Source organism: Macrosteles quadrilineatus, unplaced genomic scaffold (genome assembly GCF_028750875.1).
Source record: "Macrosteles quadrilineatus isolate MER2022 unplaced genomic scaffold, UCM_ALF_1.0 Scaffold_1__1_contigs__length_201487025, whole genome shotgun sequence".
Classification (NCBI taxonomy): Eukaryota; Metazoa; Arthropoda; class Insecta; order Hemiptera; family Cicadellidae; genus Macrosteles; species Macrosteles quadrilineatus.
Genome location: NW_026542594.1, coordinates 43,311,356 through 43,338,647, shown reverse-complemented (window position 1 = coordinate 43,338,647; position 27,292 = coordinate 43,311,356). Strand labels below are relative to the sequence as shown.

General features: G+C 36.8%; 1 protein-coding gene across 1 annotated transcript in view; it reads left to right on the top strand.

The window, feature by feature from the left end:
• The window catches only part of LOC128982850 (tetratricopeptide repeat protein 21B-like), a 300,450-nt gene that overhangs the window by 263,403 nt on the left and 9,755 nt on the right, over window positions 1-27,292 (top strand). Inside the window, exon 21 of the mRNA XM_054401889.1 lies at window positions 24,858-25,067. Coding sequence (XP_054257864.1) covers window positions 24,858-25,066 — 209 coding nt within the window. The 3' untranslated portion in view covers window position 25,067. The remainder of the gene's footprint in view (window positions 1-24,857; window positions 25,068-27,292) is intronic.

Sequence of the window (27,292 nt, the reverse complement as noted above, 5' to 3'; positions counted from 1 at the left end):
AGCTGTCCGAGCAAATCGGAGGTAAGTTTAGGATAGGTTGAACCTACCCGACATAAACACCTCACAACTTGGAAAATTCAAGCTGAAGCTATATTAATCCAACAAAACCTAATGGAATATGTATCTGGGGAGAACAAATGTCCTGAGGATGAAGATGGTAAGAATGCCTGGATAGTTAAAGATCTTAAAGCAAAATCAGAACTAATATTGATAATTTCACCTAGTGAATTGAAATTAGTAAAAAACTGCAAAACTTCCAAAGAAGTATGGGATTGCCTGCAGAACAATTACCAAAGTTCTGGTCCTGCAAGGAAAGCCACATTATTAAAGCAGTTAATAGTTCATAAAATGAAAGATGGAGAAGATGCTAGGGATCATGTCAACAAATTTATGGAGATTGTTGACAAACTTCAAGAAATGGACATCATTATCAATTCAGACTTACTTAGCATTATGCTACTTTACAGCTTATCATCATCATTTGAAAATTTCCGGGTAGCAATTGAGTCTAGAGACACTTTACCTTCTCCTAATGATTTAAAAATAAAAGTAATTGAGGAGAGTGAATCTAGGCCAAAAGACACTTGTACGAATAATGAAGATAGATTATATTGCAAAACAAAGCAGTTCAACTCCAAGAAAGGTATTCACAACACTTATAGTCATAAGAAACAAGATGAGAACAACACTACAAAAGTAGGTTTCAAAGTTAAATGTTTTAGATGTGGAAAAATAGGACACAAATCCAACAACTGTAGATCCAAACAAATGGGAAATAGTTTTAAAGCAGAGGCTGAATGTTTCTCTTCAAATTTGAACATTTTAAATTCTACTTCATCTGATTGGTGTATTGATAGTGGATGTACATCGCACATGTGTGGAGAGAAATCACAGTTCAGAGATATCAAAAATTCAAACGGAATTTTGAAACTTGCTTCTAAAGGAAAGACATCTGACTTTTCTGGAACAGAAACGGTTTCGCTGGAATTAAAAAATTCTGAAATCATACATTTGAATAACACTCTGTTTGTACCAGATTTGGCAACAAATCTAATGAGTGTCAGTAAAATAACAGATAAAGGATTTAAAGTGATTTTTGAAAAAGAGAAAGCTGTCGTCCAAAACCAAAGAGAAAATGTAATTGTGGCAGCAGAACGTCAGGGTGGTCTTTATTATGTCAAAAGTACAAAATCTGTAATGGTAAATGAAAAATCAAACTATACAAAAGAACCTGAGATCATAGATTGGCATAAGAAGTTAGGTCATCTAAACGAGGTTGACTTAAAAACAGCTTTAAAAAATGAATCTTTGAATGGATTAACCTTCAACATGAAAGACAAAATTGGAGAATATGAAACGTGTATTTAAGGAAAATTGACACAAACACCATTTCAATCAAGAAAGATTGAAAATAATGTATGCTTGTTAGAAGTCATACATTCTGACATTGTAGGTCCTATGAAAGTAACTACACCTGGAGGAAATAAGTATTTTGGAACATTCATTGATGAACATTCAAGATACTGCAATGTATATTTTTTGAAAAGTAAAGACAACATTTTTGAACGTTTCAAAGAATATAAATACAGGGAGCGGCAAAATGATCTGACGGTTTTCGTTGCCGCGCTGTCGAGCGAGTGAGTGGTGGGGGTTGGTGGGGATAGCGGCGTTCCAGAGCCTACGGAGATTTTATGTGGCATTGCGGACATTTTAGTTAGCCATGGAGCGGTGGTCGGCTGAGCACCGTGCGTTTGTTGTGGAAACATTTTTTAAAAGTGGCGATAGTGTTGTTGCTGTTCAGCGGCAGTTCCGCAGACGTTTTAATGTGGGTCCGAGAGGGAAAGTTCCAACTCGAAACACCATTTTGCTGTGGGTGGGTAACTTTAGAGCTACCGGTTCAGCATTGAAACGGAAATCAACGGGACGTCCAAGGTCAGCACGGACGCCAGAGAACGTCGAGAGAGTGAGGGAAGCTGTGGAAGCCAGTCCTCGGCGGCCTGCACGCAAACAAGCTGCTGCTCTGAGCATGTCTGACCGCTCGGTAAGAAGAATATTACGGTACGACCTGCACTTTCATCCATACAAAATGGTTATCGTGCAACAGTTGAAGCCCACTGATTATGCAAAGCGCAACGCATTTTCAGAGCAAATGATTGATTTGCTTACAGATGACAAAATTTTCATTATGAGCGACGAAGCGCATTTTCATTTGGATGGATATGTGAGTAAACAGAATTTCCGCTATTGGTCGGAAAAAAATCCAGAAGAACTGCATGAAATAGTCCCAAGGTCACTGTGTGGTGTGGCGTAACAAAACATTGTGTTATAGGCCCATACTTTTTTTAAGAAAACGGTCGAACTGTAACCGTCAACTCACAACGATACCTGACTATGTTGAAAAACTTCTTTATCCCCGAACTACGCAGAAAACGCTTAAACCGCAGCAGAATTTGGTTCCAGCAGGATGGGGCAACTGCCCACACAGCCGATGAGGTAATGAACTTCTTAAGAAGCAAGTTTCGTGGCCGAGTCATCTCGCGTTTTGGGGACATTGCGTGGCCAGCTCGCTCCCCGGATCTCAGCATTTGTGACTTTTTCTTGTGGGGACTGCTGAAATCAAGAGTGTACACAAACAAATCCCGCACATTGGATGACCTGAAGGAAGCCATACGCCAAGAAATAGCCAACCTTTCTCCTGCAATGTTAGGGAAAGTGTTTGACAATTTCAGTGCAAGATTGGAAGAATGCATGGCCCAAGATGGTCATCATTTGAAAGATGTCATCTTCAAATCTTAAACGGATCACATAAACATTTCTTTGGTTATTTTTATAAATGTTCATAAATACCAATCTGTAATATGCAATAAAACACTTTGTATCTCTTAAAACGATTGAGTTATTTACATTTTAAAACCGTCAGATCATTTTGCCGCTCCCTGTATGAGGTGGAAAATCAAACAGGAAATAAAATCAAGTTTCTGCAAACAGATAATGGCAAAGAATATTGTAATGGTGAATTTGACAAGTTCTTGATAGAAAGTGGTATAAGGCGAAGACTATCAGTTCCATACACGCCGCAACAAAATGGTTTGGCTGAAAGAAAAAATATAACGTTATTGGATATGGCATGATGTTTACTGATAGAATCAAATCTACCAGGATATATGTGGGCTGAAGCTATTAACACATCTAACTATATAAGGAATCGATGCCCTTCAAAAGCTACTGAACACTTAACGCCATATGAAAAATGGACTGGAAGAAAGCCTTCAGTAAGACACTTGAAAGTATTTAGATCAAAAGTATTTGTTTTAAACAAAGCTTCAAGAAAAGGAAAATTTTATCCGAAAGCGGAGCAAGGAATATTTGTGGGGTATGCAAGCAATTCAAAAGCATACAGAATTTGGATGCCACAACAAAAGCAGGTTAAAATTGCAAGAGATGTAAAAGTTCTTTAAAAAATGTACTATGAAAGAAATGAAGATGTAAATGATTACAATCTTCTTGAGCAAAATAAAATAAAAGAAAGTGATAAAAAAGATCAAGATTTTTGCATTATTCCGATCAAACAGAGCGAAAATAATGATGACCAGTCTGATTTTGACACTATATTTGAAGAAGAAAATGACAGAGAAATGGAAAATGATATTATTTTTGAAGATGATATTGAAAATCAACCTGATGATTCACCAAGCTCAAATGATATTGAAAATCAACCTGATGACTCACTAAGCTCAAATGAACATTTAGACACTGATGAAATAAGGGTATCACAGAAAAGGCAAAGAAAACCTCCTCTTTGGACAAAAGATTATCAAATGTCAGCTACCTGCAATGAAGATTCAACCTTAGAATCTTCAGAGGAATGGAATGAAGCAATAAAAGAGGAAATAAAAGCTCATTTAAAAAATGAAACTTGGGTGCTCAAGGATAGAAACAAAGAAATTAATGTAATTGGTTGTAAAATGGTATTAAAGAAGAAACTAAAACCAAATGGAGAGCTAGAAAGAAGAAAAGCACGTTTGGTAGCAAAAGGATTTGCACAAAAACCAGGCATTGACTACGATGAAACTTTTTCTCCGGTAGCAAAGCTAAGTTCAATAAGACTTATACTTGGACTTGCTGTTGAAGATGATCTAAGTATTGATCAAATGGATGTTTCAACTGATTTCTAAATGGAGAAATAAAATAAAAGTTTAGGCCTACATGGAACTTCCCAAGAACTTTGAGAGATACCTCCTAGAAATAATGGTGGATGAGAGTGAAAATTAAGATAAAAAACTATTCAACAAAACAAAGAAAATGATTACTGACTTAAAAAATTCTCAAAACAAAAAGGTTTGTCTACTAAAAAAGGCAGTTTATGGTTTAAAACAATCAGGAAGACAGTGGTATATGAAGCTTGATGAAAAACTAAAGGAACTGAAATTCACACCATCTCAAGCTGATCCTTGTATATACATTTCAACAGTAGGTGGATGCAAATAAATAATCTCTGTATATGTAGATGACATTTTAATTGCTACGAAGAACCAAAAGTACCGCAATTACATCAAAGCCCAGCTCATGAAAACTTTTGAAATGAGAGATTTAGGTGAACTAAGCTATTGTCTGGGGGTAGAGTTCACAAGAAAGAATGGAAGGATATCAATGTCACAAACGAACTACATAAATGAAGTCCTGAAAAAATTCAATATGACTGACTGCAAACCAGCTGTAACTCCACTAACACCAGATCTAAAATTGATTAAAGGACATGAAAAAGATTGTAACTACTACCCATACCAAAATTTAATCGGTTCATTGATGTATTTGTCAATAGCCACAAGACCTGACATAACACATGCTGTGAGTTACCTGAGCCAATATAACTCTTGTTTTGGAAAAGAACACTGGATTGCTGCAAAGAGGGTTCTCAGATATTTGCAAGGCTCAAAGAACTTGTGTCTTGAATTTTTCAAAACAGGAAAGCCATTAATTGGAGCAGCAGATGCAGATTGGGTGTTATATATTTAAAACTGTCTCATTTAATTTTAATATTTACCATATGATTGGATTAATTTCACATTGTAAATAATTCAATGTTTACTTTTCATTATAAAGAAATAAACATGATTCAATAGTTGTGTTCATATATTTTGTACGAATTTATTCTTAATAATTTGGCGACGAGGATGGGATATGGTCATCAGTGGTTTGTTGTTAATGACAAGAGTAAACTTTCTTCCATATAATTATGTAATCAAACATTTTTTTACAACCCCAATATACAGCAGTAAAACATCATAAACATAAAACATCATAAACATAAAACATCATAAAACATCATATGCATCATAAAACAGCATAAAACAGCAGTAGTTCATCTCTGTCTAATTGGCTATAATTGCGCTCTGCAGCAGTGAGGGATCTACTGGCAAATACAATGGGCCTCTCTTCATTATTCGGCATTTTATGAGACAGCACAGCTGATAAGCCAACAGGACTAGCATCTGTGGCAAGTACCACGGGCAAGTCTGGGTTGTATGGAGTAAGAACTGTGTCACTTGCTATTTGTTCTTTTACACAAGTAAATGCTTTTTCACATTCCTTGGACCAATGAAAACGTTTGTCTTTTCTTAGAAGCTGATGTAAAGGATTAAGCAGTGTAGATGCATCTTTGATGAACTTCGAATAGTACTGTACTAGTCCAAGGAACTGACGCACTTCTGTGATATTTGACGGGCGGGGAGCATCCTGGATTGCCTTCACCTTTTCTGGTGATTTCTGAATACCATCTTTGCTGATGATATGACCCAGATACTGCACTTTTCTCTAAAAAAACTTGCATTTTTCAACATTTACATGTAGATTGTGTTGTTCTAATTTTTCTAACATCTTTATGAGCCTAGATTTGCATTCTTCAAAAGTACTGCCTTGTACAACAATATCATCAAAATAAGCAACTGTCCCTTCAAGGTTTTGTACTACTTGGCCAATAAATTTATGAAATCCATTTGGAGCTGTTTTTATTCCAAAAAACAGTCTTTTGGCTCGATATGTACCCTTATGTGTGGTAATTGTCTGGATTTTAGAACTTTCAGAGTTCACTGTAAGATGTAAATAAGCCTTGTAAATGTCTAACGTGCAAAAATAGTTTCCATTCCTCATTTTGTTAAGGTGTAATGAAGTGTTTCAGAAGACCTGAGGTAAACACCAGGAAAGGTACTCGGTGACATGAGGGAAAAGAACTGAGGGAAAAGTGCCCAGTACTTTCGCCAGGGGGCCGGTACTGGGTACTTCCCCCCACCCTCCAAGCACTTTCTGGCCCTATATAAGGAGCATCCTTTGGGGACTTCGTCAGTTGGGCCTCCGCCACCGGTGGGTCCCTTCCCTCGCACTAGAGGCGTGTTGAGCTCGGTGCTTCCCGTCCCTGCACTAGAGGCGTGTTGAGCTCGGTGCATCCCGTCCCCAGCACTAGAGGCATGTTGAGTTCGGTGCTTTCCGTTCCCCCGCACTAGAGGCGTGTTGAGCTCGGTGCTTTCCGTTCCCCCGCACTAGAGGCGTGTTGAGCTCGGTGCATCCCGTCCCCCAGCACTAGAGGCGTGTTGAGCTCGGTGCATCCCGTCCCCAGCACTAGAGGCGTGTTGAGCTCGGTGCATCCCGTCCCCCAGCACTAGAGGCGTGTTGAGCTCGGTGCATCCCGTCCCCGCACTAGAGGCGTGTTAAGCAAGGTGCATTCCGTTCCCGTACTAGAGGCGTGTTGAGCCCGGTACATTCCGTTCCTGTACTAGAGGCGTGTTGAGCCCGGTACATTCCGTTCCGGCACTAGAGGCGTGTTGAGCCCGGTGCAGCTGGTTGGCGTGTTGAGCACCAGCATCCGTTTTATTACAGTTTTAGTCCCCGGTGGCCAATGGAGCTGCCTCCCGGGACCATGAATCCGTCTGGAGGGGGATTAAGAGGCCACCTCCACTATGTAAGAGGAGTGCCGTCCAGGAGAGATGGCAGTCGACATCCGTCAGCGTTGCTGGCGACATCGCGAGGAGCTGCTGCGCTTGGGACAGCGATCCGCCCAGCACTTCTCGGGCAGTCAGCATCCGACAGTGGGACAGGCGACCTCGTAGGGAGCTGCTGCGTTTAGGCTCTGGTTGGCGAGCCACCCAGCACTTCTCGAGACAGGGGAGTCGACGTCCGACAGCGAGACTGGTGGCATCGTGTGGAGCTGCTGCGTTTGGGCTCTGGTTGGTGAGTCGCCCAGCACTTCCCGAGACGGAGCCAGTTAGAGGACTGCAGGAGCTGAGAGAAGAGGACTGCAGGAGCCGAGAGGAGAGGACTGCAGGAGTCGAAAGGAGAGAACTGCCGGAGCCGAGGAGAGGACTACAGGAGCCAAGGAGAGGACTGCAGGAGCCGAGAGAAAAGGTCTGCCGGAGCCGAGAGGAGAAGTCTGTAGAGCCGTGCTGTTAGGACTCCTGAGAGCCGTGGAGCAAGTGGGAGAAGCCACAGGGTGGGCTTCGTGAGCAAAAGAGATTTGTATATATTGTATATAGTTTTTTTGTGTAAATAGTCCTGAAATAATAAATGTGTTGTAATCTATGCAAGTGTTCAGTCAATCTGAGTCCTGAAAACCCCGAAAAGGTCTGATAGCTGTACAAAGGTAAAAACCTGAGAAAGTACGTTACAAAGGATATCCTCTATTCTTGGTATTGGATAACGACTGTCATGTAGTTGTTGGTTTACAGTTACCTTGTAATCCGCGCAAATAAGGACCGATCCATTTGCTTTTGGAATCACAACAATCGGTGTACCCCACTCAGATTGATCCAATTTCTCTATTATGTCTTCCTTTTCCAGTTTAAATAGTTCGTTCTTAACAGCTTCTCGAAGGGCGTGAGGTACCGGTCTGGCTTTCAAGTACACAGGTTTTGAATTATCTTATAGTTTTAAAGAGCATGTAAAGTTGGGGGTTTTACCAATACATTGTTCGCTTGAGAATCTTTGCTTGATGGATTTGATGACAGTGTTTGTATCAACCTCTGGTTTCTTCATACTAACAAGATTAATGTTGTGTAAGTTAATTTTTAATTTTCGGATCCAATCCCTTCCAAGAATAGGATTTTTAGGTAGATTTACAATGTATAGATCTTCTCTGCAAGATTTCCCTTCATATCTTATGCTTAAGGTACAAACCCCAATTGGTTTGAATATTTGTCCAGTATAAGATCGAAAAAGAGCACTTGTTTTGCAAACTGGAACACGTAAGTCTAGTTTCTTGAAGTCATCATTGTTCATTATGCTAACACGACTTCCGGAATCACACTCAAAACGTTGTCGTTTACCATTTAGAGATACGTTTACCATCATTCTGTCATCTCCTTCATCATTATTCAATACATTTATAATCTGTTGAACGTCATATTCATATTCAGAATCAATTTCATCAACTCTTTTTACATTTTTGTCTGAAGACTGTATTTCCTGAATTTGTTTTGTTATACACACTTTTTCTATGTGTCCATCCTTATGGCAATATCTGCAATTTAGTTCATCTATTAATTGACAGTTTTGTGTTTCGTGGTTATTCCTTCCACAGTGTAAACAGACAGCTGAAAGTCCTAGTTTTTGTAGCCCTTTGTTTTTGTTGTCTTTCTTTTTGCTTGAGTCATATGAGACTTTACCATTGGTTGAGAAATGTTTGTTTCTAGGCCCGATTTTGTTCATGGTTGTTTTACTGATTTTATAAATGTCATTCTGATTATTACTGGCTGTATATAAATTATGGTTGTCAAGTTTTGAAGCCTCTATAGCCAAGGCGATTTCTAAGGCTTTTTCAAACGATATTTCACCCAGTTGTAAGAGTTTTTCTCTGATGTCTGAGTCATATAAGCCTCTGATGAATTGAGTCCTGAGCATGAGGTTTATTACTGATTTTGGGCATTTTCCGTCTTTACACCCAGATTTGAAATCTGCTGAACAAGCCAGTTGTTTGAGGACTGTAACATAATTTGTAATTGATTCATTCCTATCTTGTAAACGTGATAAGAATTTATGCTGTTCTGTAAGTATGTTCTTCTTTGGGCTTAGGTGCAAGAAATTATGCAGGATCAAATCTGTGGAAATTTGGAACTGTAATGGAAAGACTAGGGTGACTTCACTACCTTGTAGAACTTGATGAAGGGTATGTAATCAAACGGCACTTCAATCAACTTCGAGCTTGTGAAGTGCCAAAAGATTCTACTTCTTACAAAAGCCCTCTACTTAGCTCATTGTCCCAAACAAGGCAGGGAAGTCCAAACAGACGATGTGACCAAATAGCCAAAGTACCTCCTAAGCAAAAACATCGAACTTTCATATTCCGAAACACCAATCAAAGTAGCTCAAGACAACCGCCATTCATGGGAAAATCAAGATACGGCATGTTAAGTAAATTGATAGGCAATTCAGAAAGTTCACTTGATACTGAAAATTTCTTAAGTAGCACTCCAAGTGGGGAAGGTACTGCAGTCTCTAGAACAGTGAACTTTATGCTTAATACTGAGACAAAAAGTCCTAACAAGGTAGTATCAAGTACAAGCAGCCAGCAAGAGCCACAGGAGCCAAATACAAGCAGCCAACAAGAGGCCCAGGAGCCGAGTACCAGCAGCCAACAAGAGGCCCAGGAGCCGAGTACCAGCAGCCAACAAGAGGCCCAGGAGCCGAGTACCAGCAGACAACAAGAGGCTCAAAAGTCAGCAGACAACAGAACGCCGCATACTCACAACTAGATGCCCCCAAGATTCGGCGATCAACGAGAATCAGGAAACCCATCAAAAGGATGGATTTGTAAATGAGTTTTCTCTCAAATAAGTGGGGAGGAATTGTTATATATTTAAAACTCTCTCATTTAATTTTAATATTTACCATATGACTGGATTAATTTCACATTGTAAATAATTCAATGTTTACTTTTCATTATAAAGAAATAAACATGATTCAATAGTTGTGTTCATATATTTTGTACGAATTTATACTTAATATTGGGCATGCAGTGAAGACAGGAGATCATACACCGGCTACGGTACTGTTTTAAATTTGGCGGTGCTGTAAACTCCTGGGAATCAAAAAAGCAGAGGACTGTAGCTCTGTCTATGAGTGAAGCGGAATACATGTCAATGACTGAAGCAGCAAAAGAAGCCATTCATTTAAAACAATTGATTAATGATAAGGGAAGACCTCAAAAAGTCATTGAAATATTTTGTGATAACCAATCAGCTATTACAATGGCTAAAACTCCATTATAGGAAGTATATCTAAACATATCAGTATCAGAGAACATTTTATACGGGAAAAAGTACAAAATGGAGAAATAAAATTTAACTACAAACCCACAGAATACATGGTTGCTGATATTTTTACTAAAGGACTAAGCGAACCAAAATATCACAAATTTCAAAAGTGCCTAGGACTTTTACCTAGCTAAGTTGGGTGAGGGGGGATGTTGAATATTGCAACCCAACTCATCTAGTCTGGATTAGTGATTAGCCCAGTCAATCTAGGTAAAAAATCATGGAAACCCGGAAATGCGAGATATAAAGCTGAATTTTGGCACAGATGTTCTTTATGATATCCTTGACCATATCCTAAAAGTCCCCTACCGTCCCCTGTGTGCTTCTTCCGGTATAAAGAAAAAAGGGGGGAGGGGGAGAATCTTATGTATTAAAAAAACTTGGTTTTTCTTTTCCAAGTTCGTTTGGCTCTTCTACCGGACCGATTTTCATGATTGAGGCCTCAAATTGAAGGTGTGCACGCACAGATTTGCCATCAAGCATCGGCATATATTTATCTATAATCCCAATCGGCATATACGTAAACGAAATTTGCTCCCCATGTATTTCTTATGGGAGTTAAATTTGGGTTTTCTTTTCCGAGTACGTTTGGCTCTTCTACCCGACCGATTTTCATGATTGAGGTCTCAAATTGAAGGTATGCACGCACAAATTTGCCATCACGCATCGGTATATATTTATCTATAAACCCACTCGGTGTATACGTAAACGAAATTGGCTCCCCATGTATTTCTTATGGGAGTTAAATTTGGGTTTTCTTTTCCGAGTTCGTATGGCTCTTCTACCCGATCGATTTTCATGATCGAGGTCTCAAATTGAAGGCATGCATGCCAAGTTTTCACATAAAGCATCGGCAAATATTTACCTACTGTACTACTCAACCTAAACACATAATGTGATTTATTTTCTAACTCTTCAATTTAAGATGTACCTTCACCAGTTATAATTTTACAATCCTATATATATTAATCTAAGAACCTTCAGTGAAATACTGGCTTTCTTAAGTTATTAGTTATTCAAATCGGACAAGTTTTAAGCAAACGCAAGGTGAACAACCAACATAAAAATTATTTTTCATAAGGTTTTACTATGTGTAAAAATCAATAGCTCCAGTATTATTAATGTTTTTCTATATGTTTTAGTCTCAAATTAATCAGAAAATTATAGGATTTAATTTGAGCTATTGATTGTTTGAGTCATTTAAGCTCAAGATATTGTATTACTCAATCAAAAATCACAAATTTGATTATTCTGCAACGAGACCTTCTCTGGAGGAACCACTCGCAGTGATAAACACTTCCGAATCGTAGAGCATAGCTGAACCGTCACTGTTGCTGTCAAAACGCCCGGATCCTCATAATAGGCCAAACATTAAATTGTTATGTTCCAGTTTCCAAGGTGAAGGAGATTGTAAATAGATCTATGTAAATAAATCTAAATATTATTGTTGAATTATTTGTAGAAGAAATACGTTTTGAAGATCTTCAGTAATTTAACATTGGGCATAAATTACTTTTTGTTCATGGCTCTATTTAGGCCTCTACCTGTATATTTAGAATGGCATACATTTTTTCCCTATATTTTTACTATAAAGAAGGAAATAACAAGTAACATAGTTACAATATTAATTTTATTAATGGTAATTATACATTTATTTATTTGGTCAATAAATTTAGATAATACTACGGATAGATACTAACAGTAGGTAATTAGAATGAGGTATACGTTTAAAAAAATATATCTACTGACTTGTTAACATTGTTTATACAAAAGTAAAAAAAAATTATTTTCACATATTGCATTTTACTATAAAGTATGTTTCAACATTTATTTAGAATGTTTGCCTAAATATCGGTAAATTGATTTTCATAATTTATTTTCCAGGATACAAAGGATAATTTTTTGATCAGGATATTATATATTGAGGAAGATCGAAGGATTAGTTTGACTTACATATAGCTATTTGAAACTGTTAATAATTAGTCTACAAATAATTCATAATACTTAATTAATTACATAACATTATAAAATGACTACTCAGTTCCCGTCAGTGTTTAAAGAGGGCTTGGGATTGGAAGAAATTGCTCTGATGCTCCGTTCCGATTTCAATTCCACCGTTTCCAGACAGATGATACACGGTGTTCTAAAAGGACCTCGCCTATTTTCGGTATGATTCGGAAGCGTTCGGCTCGGCTTGGCACGATGGTGGGGGGTGGTCTCGTCACGTGACCTTTTTATCATGGTCATGGACGCCTTTTTAGATGGAAAATATGGATATAGCCTACTACTATACATCTAAAGAACAAAATTATTGACTTGTATGGCTCCAATATAATTATTACTGATCTACCCATTAAAATTGTGTATCATATTGAAGGTAGTTAATCCAATTTGTACAAATATTATTTTATGTTACTAATATTTTCTCATGGTACTTAAAATATATAATAGAAAAACTGTTAAATATTACTGTATCCTGTACATTATTTATTGAATTCCATGCTTATGTTATGTTTTTAGACCACTGTCCAAGTTTATTCTGGAGTTAATTCATACTATTGCCAGCTTAAATATACTTTTTAAGGGGGAAAAATTAAGTGTTGTTTTGACGAAAACCATTGATAAAGTAAATTTAGGACAGTGGAACATTGTATGAAAATACCCCAGCCTCAGACTAAGTGAATTTCCATTTGCCCAATTGGATTTTGAATAAAGTCTATTTAAATAACATTATGCCTAACAAGTACGTAGTTTGCTGCTACAGGGAGGGTAATGATGTGAGTTTTTTAGTAAAATATCAATAGCTTAGTATAAATTAAGTTGATTTGCCAAGTTTGATGAAAATATATACGTAAACAAGCAAACTATAACAGCTAACTTATTCTCCTTAAGAATAACATGGGAATTTTAAATTTATAATTATTTTGAATTTTCTTCGTAACCAATAAACTCACAAAAACGCTTTAATATACTAAAATATTTGATTATTTAAGCTTTTTTAAATGGTTTGGAGAGTAATTAGAAATGTTTGTGTTTTGAGGGTCAAAAATGAGAAAATTCAATTTTTACCCCATAAAACCCCCTGTAAACACCCGTTCCCATGGTCGGATCATGCTGATTTGCCAACTCATTTAAGAATATCCCATCTTACACCTTCAAGCCAAATTTAATCAAAATCAGACTAAAATTACTCAAGTTATCGCGTTCACGGACACGTTTAAATAAGTTGCGCCCCTCCCCCCTTTATTTCCCTAAAACGGGGGAAGCACACAGGGGACGGGCTTTAGGGTGTGATTTTACATACCATGACGGACATCTGTGCAAAAAATTAGCTTTATATCTCTCATTTCCGGGTAAAAACCTAGATTGACTGGGCTAGAAGGACCATCATATGTTTTTACATTTTACATATGCAGTTGTTAACAAAATATAATTCAGTATTCTGTTGTGTTTGTAAGAAAATAAAAGAGTTTATAACAATTTATTCTTTCATTAACTTTAATTTTTTATCAAGACTGTTGTATCATCTGCAAAAATAATAAGTTCCTGATCAATAGCATTAGGGAGGTCATTAATGTAAATTAGAAAGAATAGAGGACCCAAGATTGAACCTTGGGGCACACCTTGGGGCAGCATGGGGGGGTTTTCCCATGGCGAATAGTACTTGATCTTATCCAGTGTTATTACAGTTATTTGTTTTCTATTAGAAAGGTAAGAACTCAATAGTGAGTGACAACTTCCCCTAATACCACAATCACTCAGCTTGAGCTGAAGGACTGAGTGATCAACACAGTCAAAAGATTTGGACAGGTCACAGAAAACACCAGCTGTAGCCTGAGACCCGTCCAAAGCCTGGGTAACCTCATTTATAAACTGTGTGAGTGCAGAACCCGTGCTTAAATTTTTCCTGAATCCAAATTGTTTGTTATAGAATAGATGATTGCTTTCAAAATAACTGACCAATCTTAAATTTATGACTTTCTCAAATATTTTAGAAAAATTACTCAATACAGAAATTGTTTCTTCATAATATTGCCAAACGGCTTAATCATTTTCAAAATAAACTTATCACACACTTTTATAGAAATTTCTATATTTCGGCATTAGCCTTCTTCAGGAACAAACACAATCTGAAGAAGGTTAATGCCGAAATATAGAAATTTCTATAAAAGTGTGTGATAAGTTTATTTTGAAAATCAATACAGAAATTGGACGGTAATTGTTAATATCCGATTTTTAGGCCTTTTTTAAATATTGGTGAGATTTGGGAAAGTTTTAGTTTATCCGGAAAAATGCCATGTATTAAACACTGGTTAATAATTTGAGATAAAGGTTCGGCAATGACATTAACAGTGGCTTTTATCAATTTAATTGGGATCTCATCCCAGCCAACGGATGATTTGTTTTTTAGTTTTTTTTTTTTTTAAAGGGAGAGGAGGGAAAATGCTTTTACGCACACAGGTAGCCAGCCTGTAGTGTGAGACTTCTGAATCTATCACAGACTACTCACTAAAAAAACCCCTCTACTCTGTTGGACACAGACCTGGAATTGTTTGTCACATTACTTCAAGTCAGACCAACATGTGACCTAAGCCCTCAGGGCTCTCATCGTTTTTGGCATTTGGATACTTCATGACCTACACCGCAACCCGGTCAAGGTCGAGTTTCTTGGCGCGGAGAATACCCTTGAAGTAATGTGACACACAGGTCCAATTGTCCTCACCCTCCGTCATCATTGGTATGACCGTGTCCACCGACAGCAGTCCTACTAACTGTTGAGCCTCCAGGCGGGGCCTTTCCCAACGCTGGCAGTGGAAAAAGGTATATTCCACGTCATCGGGAATGCCTGGGCAGTACTGTATATGCAATCGGGTGACACGGCTTTGCCCATCCTGAACAGGTACGACCGGAAAAAGCCGTGACCCATCAGAAATTGGGTGAGGTAGAAGTCCACCTCTCCACACCGCCGATTAACCCAAGGTTGGATTTGCTTTATCAGTCACCTGGTCCAGTGTCCCCGAGTCTCCTGTTTCCAGCTCTCCTGCCACAGCTGGTAGGTGCGGGTGCGTTCCTCTGTTCGTGCCTGGTCCTCCCCACGGTGCTGATAAATTGCCTTTCTCTCCGCCAAAAATTTGACGGGGATCACTCCAGCAACCACCAGGACGGCGGGTTTGGACACTGTTCGGTAGGCGGATGCAACTCTTAGTGCTGCCTGACGCTGCACTTGGGCGAGCCGCATCCTATATACCTCCTTATTTAGAGCGTCTGCCCACACCTCAGCACCGTACAAGAGTACGGACTGGACAGAAGACATTAACGACATTGGCCATCAACCGGCTTAGAGAGGAGACCACCCTAGCGGCCTTGTCCGCCGTACGGAAAATCTGATCCCACCAGCTAAGCTTGCTTAGAAATAGCGGGAAGCAGTGCTATTGGTCTGTAGTTTGAAACTAAGTACTTGTCCCCTTTTTTGAAAAGGGGTTTTAATTTTGCTACTTTAAGTTTATCAGGGAAAATACCAGAAATTAATGAAGAGTTAATGATGTGAGTGATTGGTTTAAGTAATAAGAATCTTGCTTTTCTTAGGAGTACCACAGGAATACCATCATATCCCGTACTAAAATGATTTTTAGGTGGTTTAAAATGTAATCAATTTCTTTCTTATCAACAAAGCTAAATTTAAAATTGTTAGTACTAATTAACAACAAATCATTTTCTGAACTATTTTCTGTCTCAACCTGAGTTTGCTCCATACTGCATATTGAAGTATCCTCAATTAAATCTGCAAAATAATTATTAAATTGGTTACAAACCAGAGAAGGCTCAGTACATACAATGTCATTTGATTTTAAAATTATGTTTTGTACATCCTTTGCTTTATTTCCTACTTCTGAGTTGATAATCTTCCAAGTGGTTTTATTTACATTATTTGAATTATTATTAACAGATTAATAGTAATTTTTCTTTGCAGTGCATAATCGTTTTCTGAAATTTTGTTCATTTCCCTAGTTTTTTAACCATTTTTTTACAATTAACTTCTCTAGCCAATTTGCTGAAATTAGTTATATTTTGTTTTTCTAACTTCAATTCATTAGAGATCAATTTTTTGTTAGTATGTTGTCTTATCAAAGTCTCAGGAAAACAATTATCAAATCAAATCAAATCAATTTATTGTTGTAGACATTTCACAATGTTTTAACAATCGTCATAAAATACATAAATTAACACAGCAAATGAATACTTAGATGTAATAAATCAATATAATAAGTTCTAGTATCTTAAAATATACAAATATATAAATACAGGCACAATTAAATAGAAATATTTTGACATGTAAAAAAATCCTCCACTGTATATGGGCATTTTTGTATTAAATATGTTTTCAATTTTGATTTGAAAATGTTCAAGGACAACTCCCGAGACTCCACTGATAAATTATTAAACAATTTAGCTGCCATGTATTGAATGTTTGTTTGACTCTTTGAGTATTTACAGAGCACTGTTTGCATGTTGTTTTTAAATCTGGTTTCATAATTATGTCTATTTGAATTTTCTGAGAACATTTCTAAATTATTTTTTACATACAACAGAACTTGAAGAATATATATTGCAGGCAAAGTTAAAATTTTGAAATGTTTAAATATAGGTTTACAGTGAGTTCTAGAGCATACACCACTTACAATCCTTATCGCTCTTTTTTGCAATTTAAATAACTTTTTGGTATATGATTGGAAACCCCACACCAATATTCCGTAACTCAATAAACTATGTATCTGTGCATAATACACTGTTATCAAAACATCTTTTGTTACACAACCTTTTAATCTTCTTAAGCAGTATACACCTTTCGACATTTTGGTTGAGGTTATGTCAATGTGATCCTTCCAATCTAGTTTTGCATTTAGATTAATTCCAAGAAATTTTAAAGGTTTTACCTCATTTAATAGAGGCTGCCTATTTGAGAAACAAATTTCTAAATCTTGCAATTTATTTAGATTTAGGCATAATCTATTTGCATTACACCACTGATAAATCAGATCCGTAGCATTTTGCAGGATGTGATTCATTTGATTTCTAGATTCAGAACAAACATTCAAGCCTAGGTCATCAGCGTAAAGAAAACTATTAATGTTTTCACCTATCAAATTGTATGGCAGATCATTGATTTAGATATTAAATAGCAGTGGCTCTAAAGAAGATCCCTGAGGAACACCAACGTCTATATTTTTTCCAAGAGATAGCTCATTTTTGAAACTAACAAATTGTACTCTATTTTTTAAATACGAATTGATAAGTTTAATTGAATTGTCTTGAAAACCATAAAATTTTAATTTGTGTATTAATATGTTGTGATTAACAGTATCAAATGCTTTTGACGTGTCAAAAGAGCGAAAGCAAACCAATCTTTTGTTCTCTATATTTTTAACCACATCTATAACTAAACTAACAACAGCATCATTTCTGCTCTTCCCAGAGCGAAACCCAAACTGCCTATCAGTAAACATGTTATTACTTTCAAAGTATTCATACACCTGGTTATACATTAGTAATTCAAACAACTTTGATATGGTTGGTACAATTGATATTGGTCTGAAGCTTTCATAACTATCATTATTTTTCTTGGGAACTGGAACGACTTTAATTTTTTTAAGTACTGTTGGGTATACACCCTTTTCTATTTTATTGTGGTCAATACTTCACAAATACTAAAAGAAGCGTGTTTAAGAATAATTGAATTCAATCCATAGATATCCAAACATTTACTTGACATATTATTTATTTTATTTAAACATTTACTTTTAAAAACTTCTTTTACAAAAACTATTGTACCCCCTCTATTTTTTGAAGACCTAGAAAAGGAACTGACATTCTTATAACCTGGTAATGAAACATGCTCCCCTTCATGCAAACCCAGCCAGTGTTCTGCAATGCAGACAACATCAATTTTAAATTGGTTAAGATACACATTTAGTATATCTATTTTGTTCACTAGCCCTTGAACATTCCAGAAAAAAATATTAACCCCTTTTTTGGAATTAAATTTACAGTAGACTCTCAGTAATCCGGCAGATATAGGACCGCCATACTGCCGGATTAGTGAAAATGCCGGATTACTGGAATGTTATCATTAAAAACACTTAAAATGCAATTAAAACACGTCTCTGAAGTTCGCGTGATCGGAAACCGCTATTGCCGCGATCGGGCATGACAATTACGTATTCGCGGGAGGCAATGATAACTTATACACGTCCGCGGGAGATAATCGTAAAATTGCCGCCATCGCGCATGACGACGATGACGTTTTCGTGACCGCGGGAGATGTTCATGATTTTGCCGCGATCGCGTAAGTTGACGATGACATTTCCAGGACTGCGGGAGTAGACAATGATGTTTACACGGCCGCGGGAGATGATAAAATCTTTGCCGCGACCGCGGAAGACAACGATTAATGTATACATGACCACGGGAGATGCTAATGATTTTGCCGCGATCGCGCAAAACGACGATGACGTTTCCGTGACCGCAGGAGTAGACAATGATGTTTACACGGCCGCGGGAGATGATAAAATTTTTGCTGCGGCCGTGGAAGGCAACAATAATGTCTACATGACCGCGGGAGATGTTCATGATTTTGCCGCGATCCTGCTTGACGACGATGATGTTTCCGTGACCGCGGGAGGCGATGATAACGTCTATATGTCTGCTGGTGATGTTCATGAATTTGCCGCGATCGCGCATGACGACGATGACTTTTCCGTGACCGCGGGAGATTTTAATGGTTTTGCCACATGATTTTGACACTATCACATCAGATGTTGGTAGACATTCTTTAAGTTCCACTGCATAATTCTCAAGGTGATGTCCTCTCACTTTAGGTGTTGGATGTGCAGTGTTTGTTGAGCAAGGTTCACAGGATGACTTCTCCATCTGAGTTACTCCAAGGTTCAGGGACAGTAATGACTCACTGGCCGATGTTTCCGAGTATTCACCCATAGACTGTAGTTGGGATAGACATGTATCACCATAGACATGTATCAAAATGATACATAAAAATGTGATGAAATGTATCATACTTTCTTTCAACCGGTGATGAGTAAAGGTTTGCCCATGATTCAAATTCCAGTGCCCTAATAAATTGATTAATATTTGCATCACTGAATTTCCTCTTATACTCAAAATGGACCTTTGAACCAATATTTAATTTGGTGGTTTCACTATTATTGATAATTTCAAGAATTTGACCAACATGGTCTGAGAGTTGAGTGTTGATTCCTATGACTCTGTAATAATTGCTTTCTAAATTTGTAAAAATATTATCAATTGCGGTTTGAGTTGATTCAGTGATTCTGGTGGGGATCAATTAATGACTTAAATCCATTAGCTTTAACAATATGCAATAATCTATTTCTATTATTGTAACTTTTATCCAACATATCAATATTTATATCACCAACAAAAATTATATGTTTAAATTTTGAACTTAGAATTTCAAGCATGGTATTTAATCTTTCAATAAATTCTGATTCGTTTTGTTTTATGGGATTTCTATAACAGCCAATTATAAGTAACTGTTTTTTAAACAAAACTTTTTGAATCTCTACTAAACAAATTTCCAAAATTGTTTCTGAAATAAGATTTTGAATTTCGGGTATTAATATCTCTTTGCAGTTAACGTACGGCTTTGTTAAAACAATGACCCCCCCCCCCCTACTTTTTTTACGGCCAAAACCAGCACTAACATTGTACCCATTAATATTGAGTCTCTCCAACGATGGACTCACCATTTTCTGCTCCGACAATACAACAATACTAGGGTTCAACTCATCTAGAGTGATCTCCAATGGATCAAGTGAAGACTGGATTCCTCTAATGTTTTGATGTAAAATATTAAAATTATTCAATTTACCTATTTTATTATTACATTTTCCTGACTTAAAGCTAAAAAAGGTTTTTCGGGTCTTTGAGCTTCATTTTCTTCGTGAATTTCACTTGACACTGCACTATTCCCCGAATTGACTTTATTACCCCCCTTGTCACACACTTTTGGAGATCTGGGAGTTTTAGTTGCTTCCAATTTTATGGCATCTACTATTTGTTTCCGAAATTCAGGGAATGATAAACCATTTCTAAGATTATTTTTTGACATTTCATTATGAGTTACAATTTTAACAAAGGCACCAGTACTGCGCTGACACTTAGTTATTTCTGCTGCAAAGTGACGTGGAAGTATACGGTCCCTAACACAGCCGAGTGGGAAGCAAATGAAAGTGTGGAAATCTCTTTTTTTTTTACTATCAGTTAGATTTTCAAAAGCCAAATTATAAATTTCGGGATAGGGTTTATTGTAGTATCGGGGCTTAGTTACTAGACTGTAAATTACTGCTTCATTTTGTTGTTCTTGGCATGTTAAATATTTATTGCAATAATCAGAACTTGTCGGTTTTCCATAAATGTCCTTAAAGCTGACTGCCACACCTTGACTCATTTGTTTATTGCAGGTGAAATCGGCAGAAATGCAGTGTCCGAAAGCAACTTTATCATTAGTTTTGTAAATATTAATGACATCTTTCATATTGGCATAAATTATAGAAATTTTATCAGTAATATTGTATTGATTTAGCTGGTCTTCTGCAAAAATGGAAATAGGCGTTTCTTTGATATCCGGAACAGGAGTATAATCAGTATTTGAAGTCGATGGCTGAGCGTTGAGGGTCCATTTTGTCACAGAACTAATAATCATGCGGGCTACATTTTTTCTACCAATGTTGCTCAGGTGGAGGCCATGTCTGTTGTAGTGAAAACGCTTTAGCTTACTCAGGTCTATTAAATATGTGTTTTCAATTCTTGATACCAGTTCTCTTATATCTAACAATTAGCATGGATTAAATCTGAAGTGGTTTTGTCATAAGATGGTTTATCATACCTGGTAGGAATTGTAGTGATGAATGTTGGTCGTAGTTTGCTTAAATGTTTTAATTTTGATTCTAGTTTTGAGTAAATATTATTTAAGCTAGAATAAAGGCTGTCATTAGTTCCCCCGATGATTACGACTGGCGTTTTTTCCTCGATTGTGGTGGAGTCAACAAAGTTGCATTCGCTCTGACATAACCAAAGGCACAGATATTACCCTGACCAAAAGATTCAACCTTGCTAGCAATACTTCTACCTTGACTATCTGAACAGACAGTTATTTTTATTCTTTGCTTAGAAACATTTGTTAATTTATAGTTTATTTGTTTCTTTTTACTTGTGTAGGTCTTGAGTTATTCCTTTTGTCGTAACTTGAGCGCTTGTAGTTCTTTTCAGCATCCTCACAGTTGTTATTCATAACAAGGGAGTCCTGGTGCGTGGAATTTTCTTGAAAGATACTGAATCTGTTTTGTGTTGGAATAACTGGTTCAACGGACTGATGACACTCTCTTAATAACAACTGTGAGGATGCTGAAAAGAACTACAAGCGCTCAAGTTACGACAAAAGGAGCAAAACAAACTCTCAAAGTTATATATTTTGCATATATCCACTCAAGTATATCTTTTGGGATTTCACTTTATGGTTCAACTAGTGATTACAATTTGAATTCTATTCTAAAAAAGCAAATAAAAGCTATTAGAATCATCTGCAATTTAGATTTTGAAACTTCTGTTATTGAAGAACATTTTTAATCAGAAAATATAATGACAATTTACGGAATGTACGATTTTGAAACAATTTTATCAGTAAAGGACAGACTTCATGAATTGGAACGAGTTGGGGATAGTCATAATTATTTCACCGGAAATCGGGAAAACCTTGCAATTGGCCACCATAGTCTAAAACTTTTTGAGAAAAAACCCATGTATGCGGGATCAAAATTTTATAATAATCTCCCAATCGAAACTAAATCAGAGACTTCCAAAACAATATTTAAAAATAAATTTAAAAGATTTCTCATCAGCAAGGCTATATTTTCTTTTGAAGAGTTAAATAGTCTTTGAGGTCAAAAACTAATTCAGGATATGTATTTTTTGTTTACAATTTATTTAAAAAATACCCCCGCAGCAGCAAACCTGCAGACTAAGCGAATTTCCATTTGACTGATTGGATTTATACTGAAATGTCTACTTAAAAATATAACATCTATTCCCGATTTAAATAGAATTAGTTTAACAAGTACTTAGGTTTGCTGCATCAGGGAGGGTAAAACTGTTTTTTTTTTTGTAAAATGTTAATAGTTAGTAAGAAATAAAAACATTTTCCAAATTTGATCAAAATATGTTCATAAACAAGCAAACTACAACAGTTTACTTATTCTCCATAAGAATAACATGGGAATTTTAAATTAAAAATTTTTGGGAATTTTCTCCGTAACCATTAGGCGCATAACAACGCTTCAATATACTAAATTATTTGTTTTTTTAAGCTCTTCAAAATGGTTTGGAAAGAAATTGCTAAATTTTATGTTTTTTGGGTCAAAAATGGGAAAAACCTATTTTTACCCCATAAAACCCCCCGTAAACCCCCGTTCCCATAGTCCGATCATGCTGGATCGTGAACTCGTTCGAATAAATGTAGGTTTACACGTTTGTACCAAATTTCATCAAAATCGGATCATTTTTGCTCGAGTTATCGTGCTAACAGACACATATATATATATATATATATATATATATAAATTAATAAATGAAATAAATAATTAAACATTTAGTACCCTTTTTTTTTAGTTATTAATTTATTGAATAAACTTACATGTTTCGGCTCTTAGGCCATGATCAAATATATATATATGAATTTGAACGGATGGTGTTTTTGGCCTCTAGGGACCTCAAAACGAAAAAAAAATCGGTCCCGCGTCCAGGTCTTACCATGAGTACTACGGTAATAGCTTATTCCCTATATTCCCTATATGGGAAATTCGCTAATACTACGGTAATAGCTTATTCCCTATATGGGAAATTCGCTAAAATGTAAGTTTGTGAAATTTTGTTTTTATTTTCTTATGTTAGAAGTGTATTTAATAAATATTAGGCCTACTTGCAGCTGAACTGTTGACACTATTCAATGTATTTTGTACAAGAGATGAATAAAGTAGTTATGAATTGAATTGATTTGAATTCCTTTCTTGTTATTTATTTGTCAAATATCAATTAAAATAACGAAATCGGCTTAACGTTTTCTACTCGACTCGAGTTGCGAGTATCTTTAACTATTCTACTGGACTGTCGAGTATTGCCAACTACTCGAGTAACTCGCCCACCCCTAGTCTTTACTAGCCCGAACGTATCGGGGAAGCCCAGACGCATAGGGTTTGCCCCCGGTTAATCGAGATTCTACTGTACACTGTTATTTTTAGAGTCCGGCTCATATTATATGTACCTAAAAGTTATAGAAACACCTTTTTCTACTTCATTTCTGTTGTTTTTGCCTCCTGATCACAAATTTAAATTAATCTAGAGGTTAAAATACCTTTAATCTGTCAATGTGATCTAATTTCACCGATGAGCGGCGACCGGTTTCAGCCCAGCTGTGGGGCCATCTTCAGGCGATGAAGGAACATTTAAATATCACTCCGAAGAGGTTGTCATAAAGTCTATAAATACATCATGAGAAACAACACATAAATACATTTTTTACAAATACACGTGTGGCCACAAATTAACTGCGTGGCAGACGGTACGTGTACATTTAAGCTGCTAGTCCAGACTGTCGTCACTGCCATCATGTCCATCTGCCATCCCCCTCCCCTTCCTCCACAGTTCTTATCAGGTCCTTTCCGTGTTGTTACTATTCTTTCAATGCCGACTGCTGTTTCATACAATAAATTACTTTCAAAAGAGGCTTTTTCGTTTAAAATATGTTCGGGAAATCTACAAAGCTGGCAAGAAAAATCCCTAACAGATTTTAAACTAAAAAGCTTCTTTTGAATACGGCATATAGCAGTATATTAATAATTTGTTTACACTTCAAGATGGGTAGCCTCGGATTACCGAGATATATTATATATATGCTAGGCAGAGTAGAGACTTAATCTCCCACCAATTGTGTCTCAAAACAATGTAAACTTTCGTCGTGCGAGTTGTATGTTTGTTTTAAATGTGTGTGGAATTAGATGATCTTTCCTAAGAATCACTGTACCCGTGTGGCTAAGCCAAGAGACTGGATATAGCTAATGTTTTTATTTACATATGATTTATAACACATGATATTTTTTGTGATTGTAAATAATCTATTATTGTTTTAAATGAAAACTAAACTTGACTTTATTCATTTAACCTAAACTAAATTCAATTTGTAAAACTAATGCAATTCTTAACTCATATTTATATTTACTAATTACCAAGAAACTTGAAACTGAACTATTAAACTTTACTCAACTAAATTTATATCCACGCTTCCACACTAAAACTTTTAAATGGACAAGAAAAACCTTAATCCTCAATATAATTTTGCGACAACCCATTCTTCTAATACATGATGATAGCTCCAAAGCGAGCCAAAACTATTTGCCACTGCAACCAATAGGATTACCAGCAATACAGGTATTTAAAGAATAATTTGTTGTGTTTTTCTGTCTGCAGTAGAGGCAGGCCTGCAGTACAAACAGGCATGGAAGCTGAGTGGGAAGAATGACCCAGCCTTGGGATTTAAACTTGCATTCAACCAAGTGAAGGCCAAGCGATACGCAGATGCTATCAGCACTTGCCACGCTGTGCTGCAGCTCAACCCAGACTACCCTCGGATACGTAAGGAGATCTTGGACAAGGCCATGAATCATCTGCGCACTTAAGGTACTTAACATTTCCCACCTTGTCCCACTTGTCTCTATTTGTTTAGTCTTAAAGTGATTGTGATGCTCAATATCTTGTCATGATACGGAAAATTCAAAAGTTCAGAAACGTTCCACCTGTAATACTGTTTTTACAACTTTGAACACTTTGAAGTTTTGACAATTATGTTGACTCGCATAGCTTATATTACTGTAATGGAATGGCATATGATTTAGTAATTATTTGTATGTTTACTCATACTAGCGAACCTGGCACACTAAATCGTGTGCAATCTAGACATAGGAGATGAGGGATTTGTATTAATCTTATTTATTTGGTGTTTTCGAGTATCTTGGTTTTGATGTTAAAGGTGGAGATGGTAAAAGGTCTAATTGATTTTGCAGTTTACTTGCAAAGAGTGCCGCACCGTTTTTGCTTTTTTTGTGAAAGTCAGTACCTATAAGATTCTCTTTTGATTAATCGACGATAACCTAAACGATGAATTAAAGCCCCTCGTTCCCATCACCACTCCTGGCTTTAGTTTGGGCCTAATTTTCCAGGGGGACTAATTTTCACCCATGTCGTTATCAGCTTTTGTGACATAGCGCACAGCAGGGGGTAAAACTTGACGAAAATCGGTTAATTTTTACCTATTATTTAATTACTAATGTAGGCCTACTTTATTGGTAATGTATTAATAATCAGATTGGTCGATTTTTGTCAAATTTTACACCAAATTTATTGAAATTTCAAGGTGAATATCAATAAAACAATTATTACCAAATATTTTTATTCATTTCAAAGATTGATTTATGGTATTGGGTTCCCCACTGAGTGCAGCCGAGCGGCACTAATGAGGGTTAAACCGCCTTAGGGGTGGACAATAGACGGCTTATCAGACCCATGGTCTGGTGAAAGCTTGTAAAAAAACTATTGCACAAGCGTGATTTGACCTTGGGCTGCTTCAACTTTAATTTTGTCAAATGAACTGTGATGTTTCAAAATCAAAAACAATAATTTGGGGCTATACTGCATAACAATAATGGACTGCAATTGTTGAACATACAATCCATTTTCAACAAACTAAGATTACGATTCAAATACAATTTAAAAAATTATCTTGGTATTTTACTTGGGGTAATGAAGTTATGTAGGCTAGTGTAATTCTCAGTTCATCAAGGTTCTACTGAATTATGTTTGGCAGTGAATAAGTGTAGAATGAAATTTATAAATTCAGGGAAACACACCTTTTACAGAGTTATAAAACCTAATTAATTGCCCTAATTAACTTGCCGATTTGAGCTAGAGCCCAGCTTAGTGCATTAGTGGTTTCCTAAACTTGGCAAACCCCAGAATGCCACTTAAGGCCAATAATCCGTTCAAAAAACGTAAGGAAATACAATGTGAAAATAAACTTTGTCTTGTGAGAACCAGGAAACAACATAAAACATAACCTCAAGTAAACAAGCCCAAACATTTGATATCAGTCACCTGCTGAGCTAAAGTGTTGTGTGAAGATTTCTGACTGCTAGTGTACAATGATAACTAGTGACAATAATAATGTTCTGCAATTGTGTGAGATGTTGCAGACTACACCGCTTTTGCAGGAGAAGATGATCTCTTTGCAGTGCCCCCAGTACACTCTCGCCGAGACGCTCGCCGAGGCGCCTCGCCGAAGCGCTCGCCGAGTAATTCGGGCGAGAGCTTATGCGAGGTAACCGAGTACACTCTCGCTTTGTCTCGCAGTCGAAATGGAGGCAAATTTCGACGTGGAAGTAGCGCTCGTCACTCATGCAGTCTCGGGTCCTTTGACTCGTGTCAAAAAACCGACTCCAGACGGAGCGCCGGCGAGCACGAGGCGAGGCGAGGCGACCCGAGTCAAGGCGAGAGAAGACGAGCGCACCGAGTACACTCCGAGAGTGTACTGGGGGCACAAGAGATGTACATGATTTGGCCAAAGTGAAGAAGAATGTAAAAATCCTGTCCAATCCCAAACTGAAAGTACAATCTTGTCCAGCCCTTATTGTATGACTACTGTAACATTTTCATTTAAATCATAATCAATCATCAACGATGAACAGATATTTTTGAACTTAAAAAATGTATTGCATTTGGTTTTGACCTTTGCTAGTAATTTTGCACGTTGTTTTTATTGGTTCAAAATTTTCATAAATGTTGTGGAGTCGAGTAAGTGTAATTCAAACAATCTTGAAAGAGAAGTGTGTCTGTTTCACAAAAAATCTCAG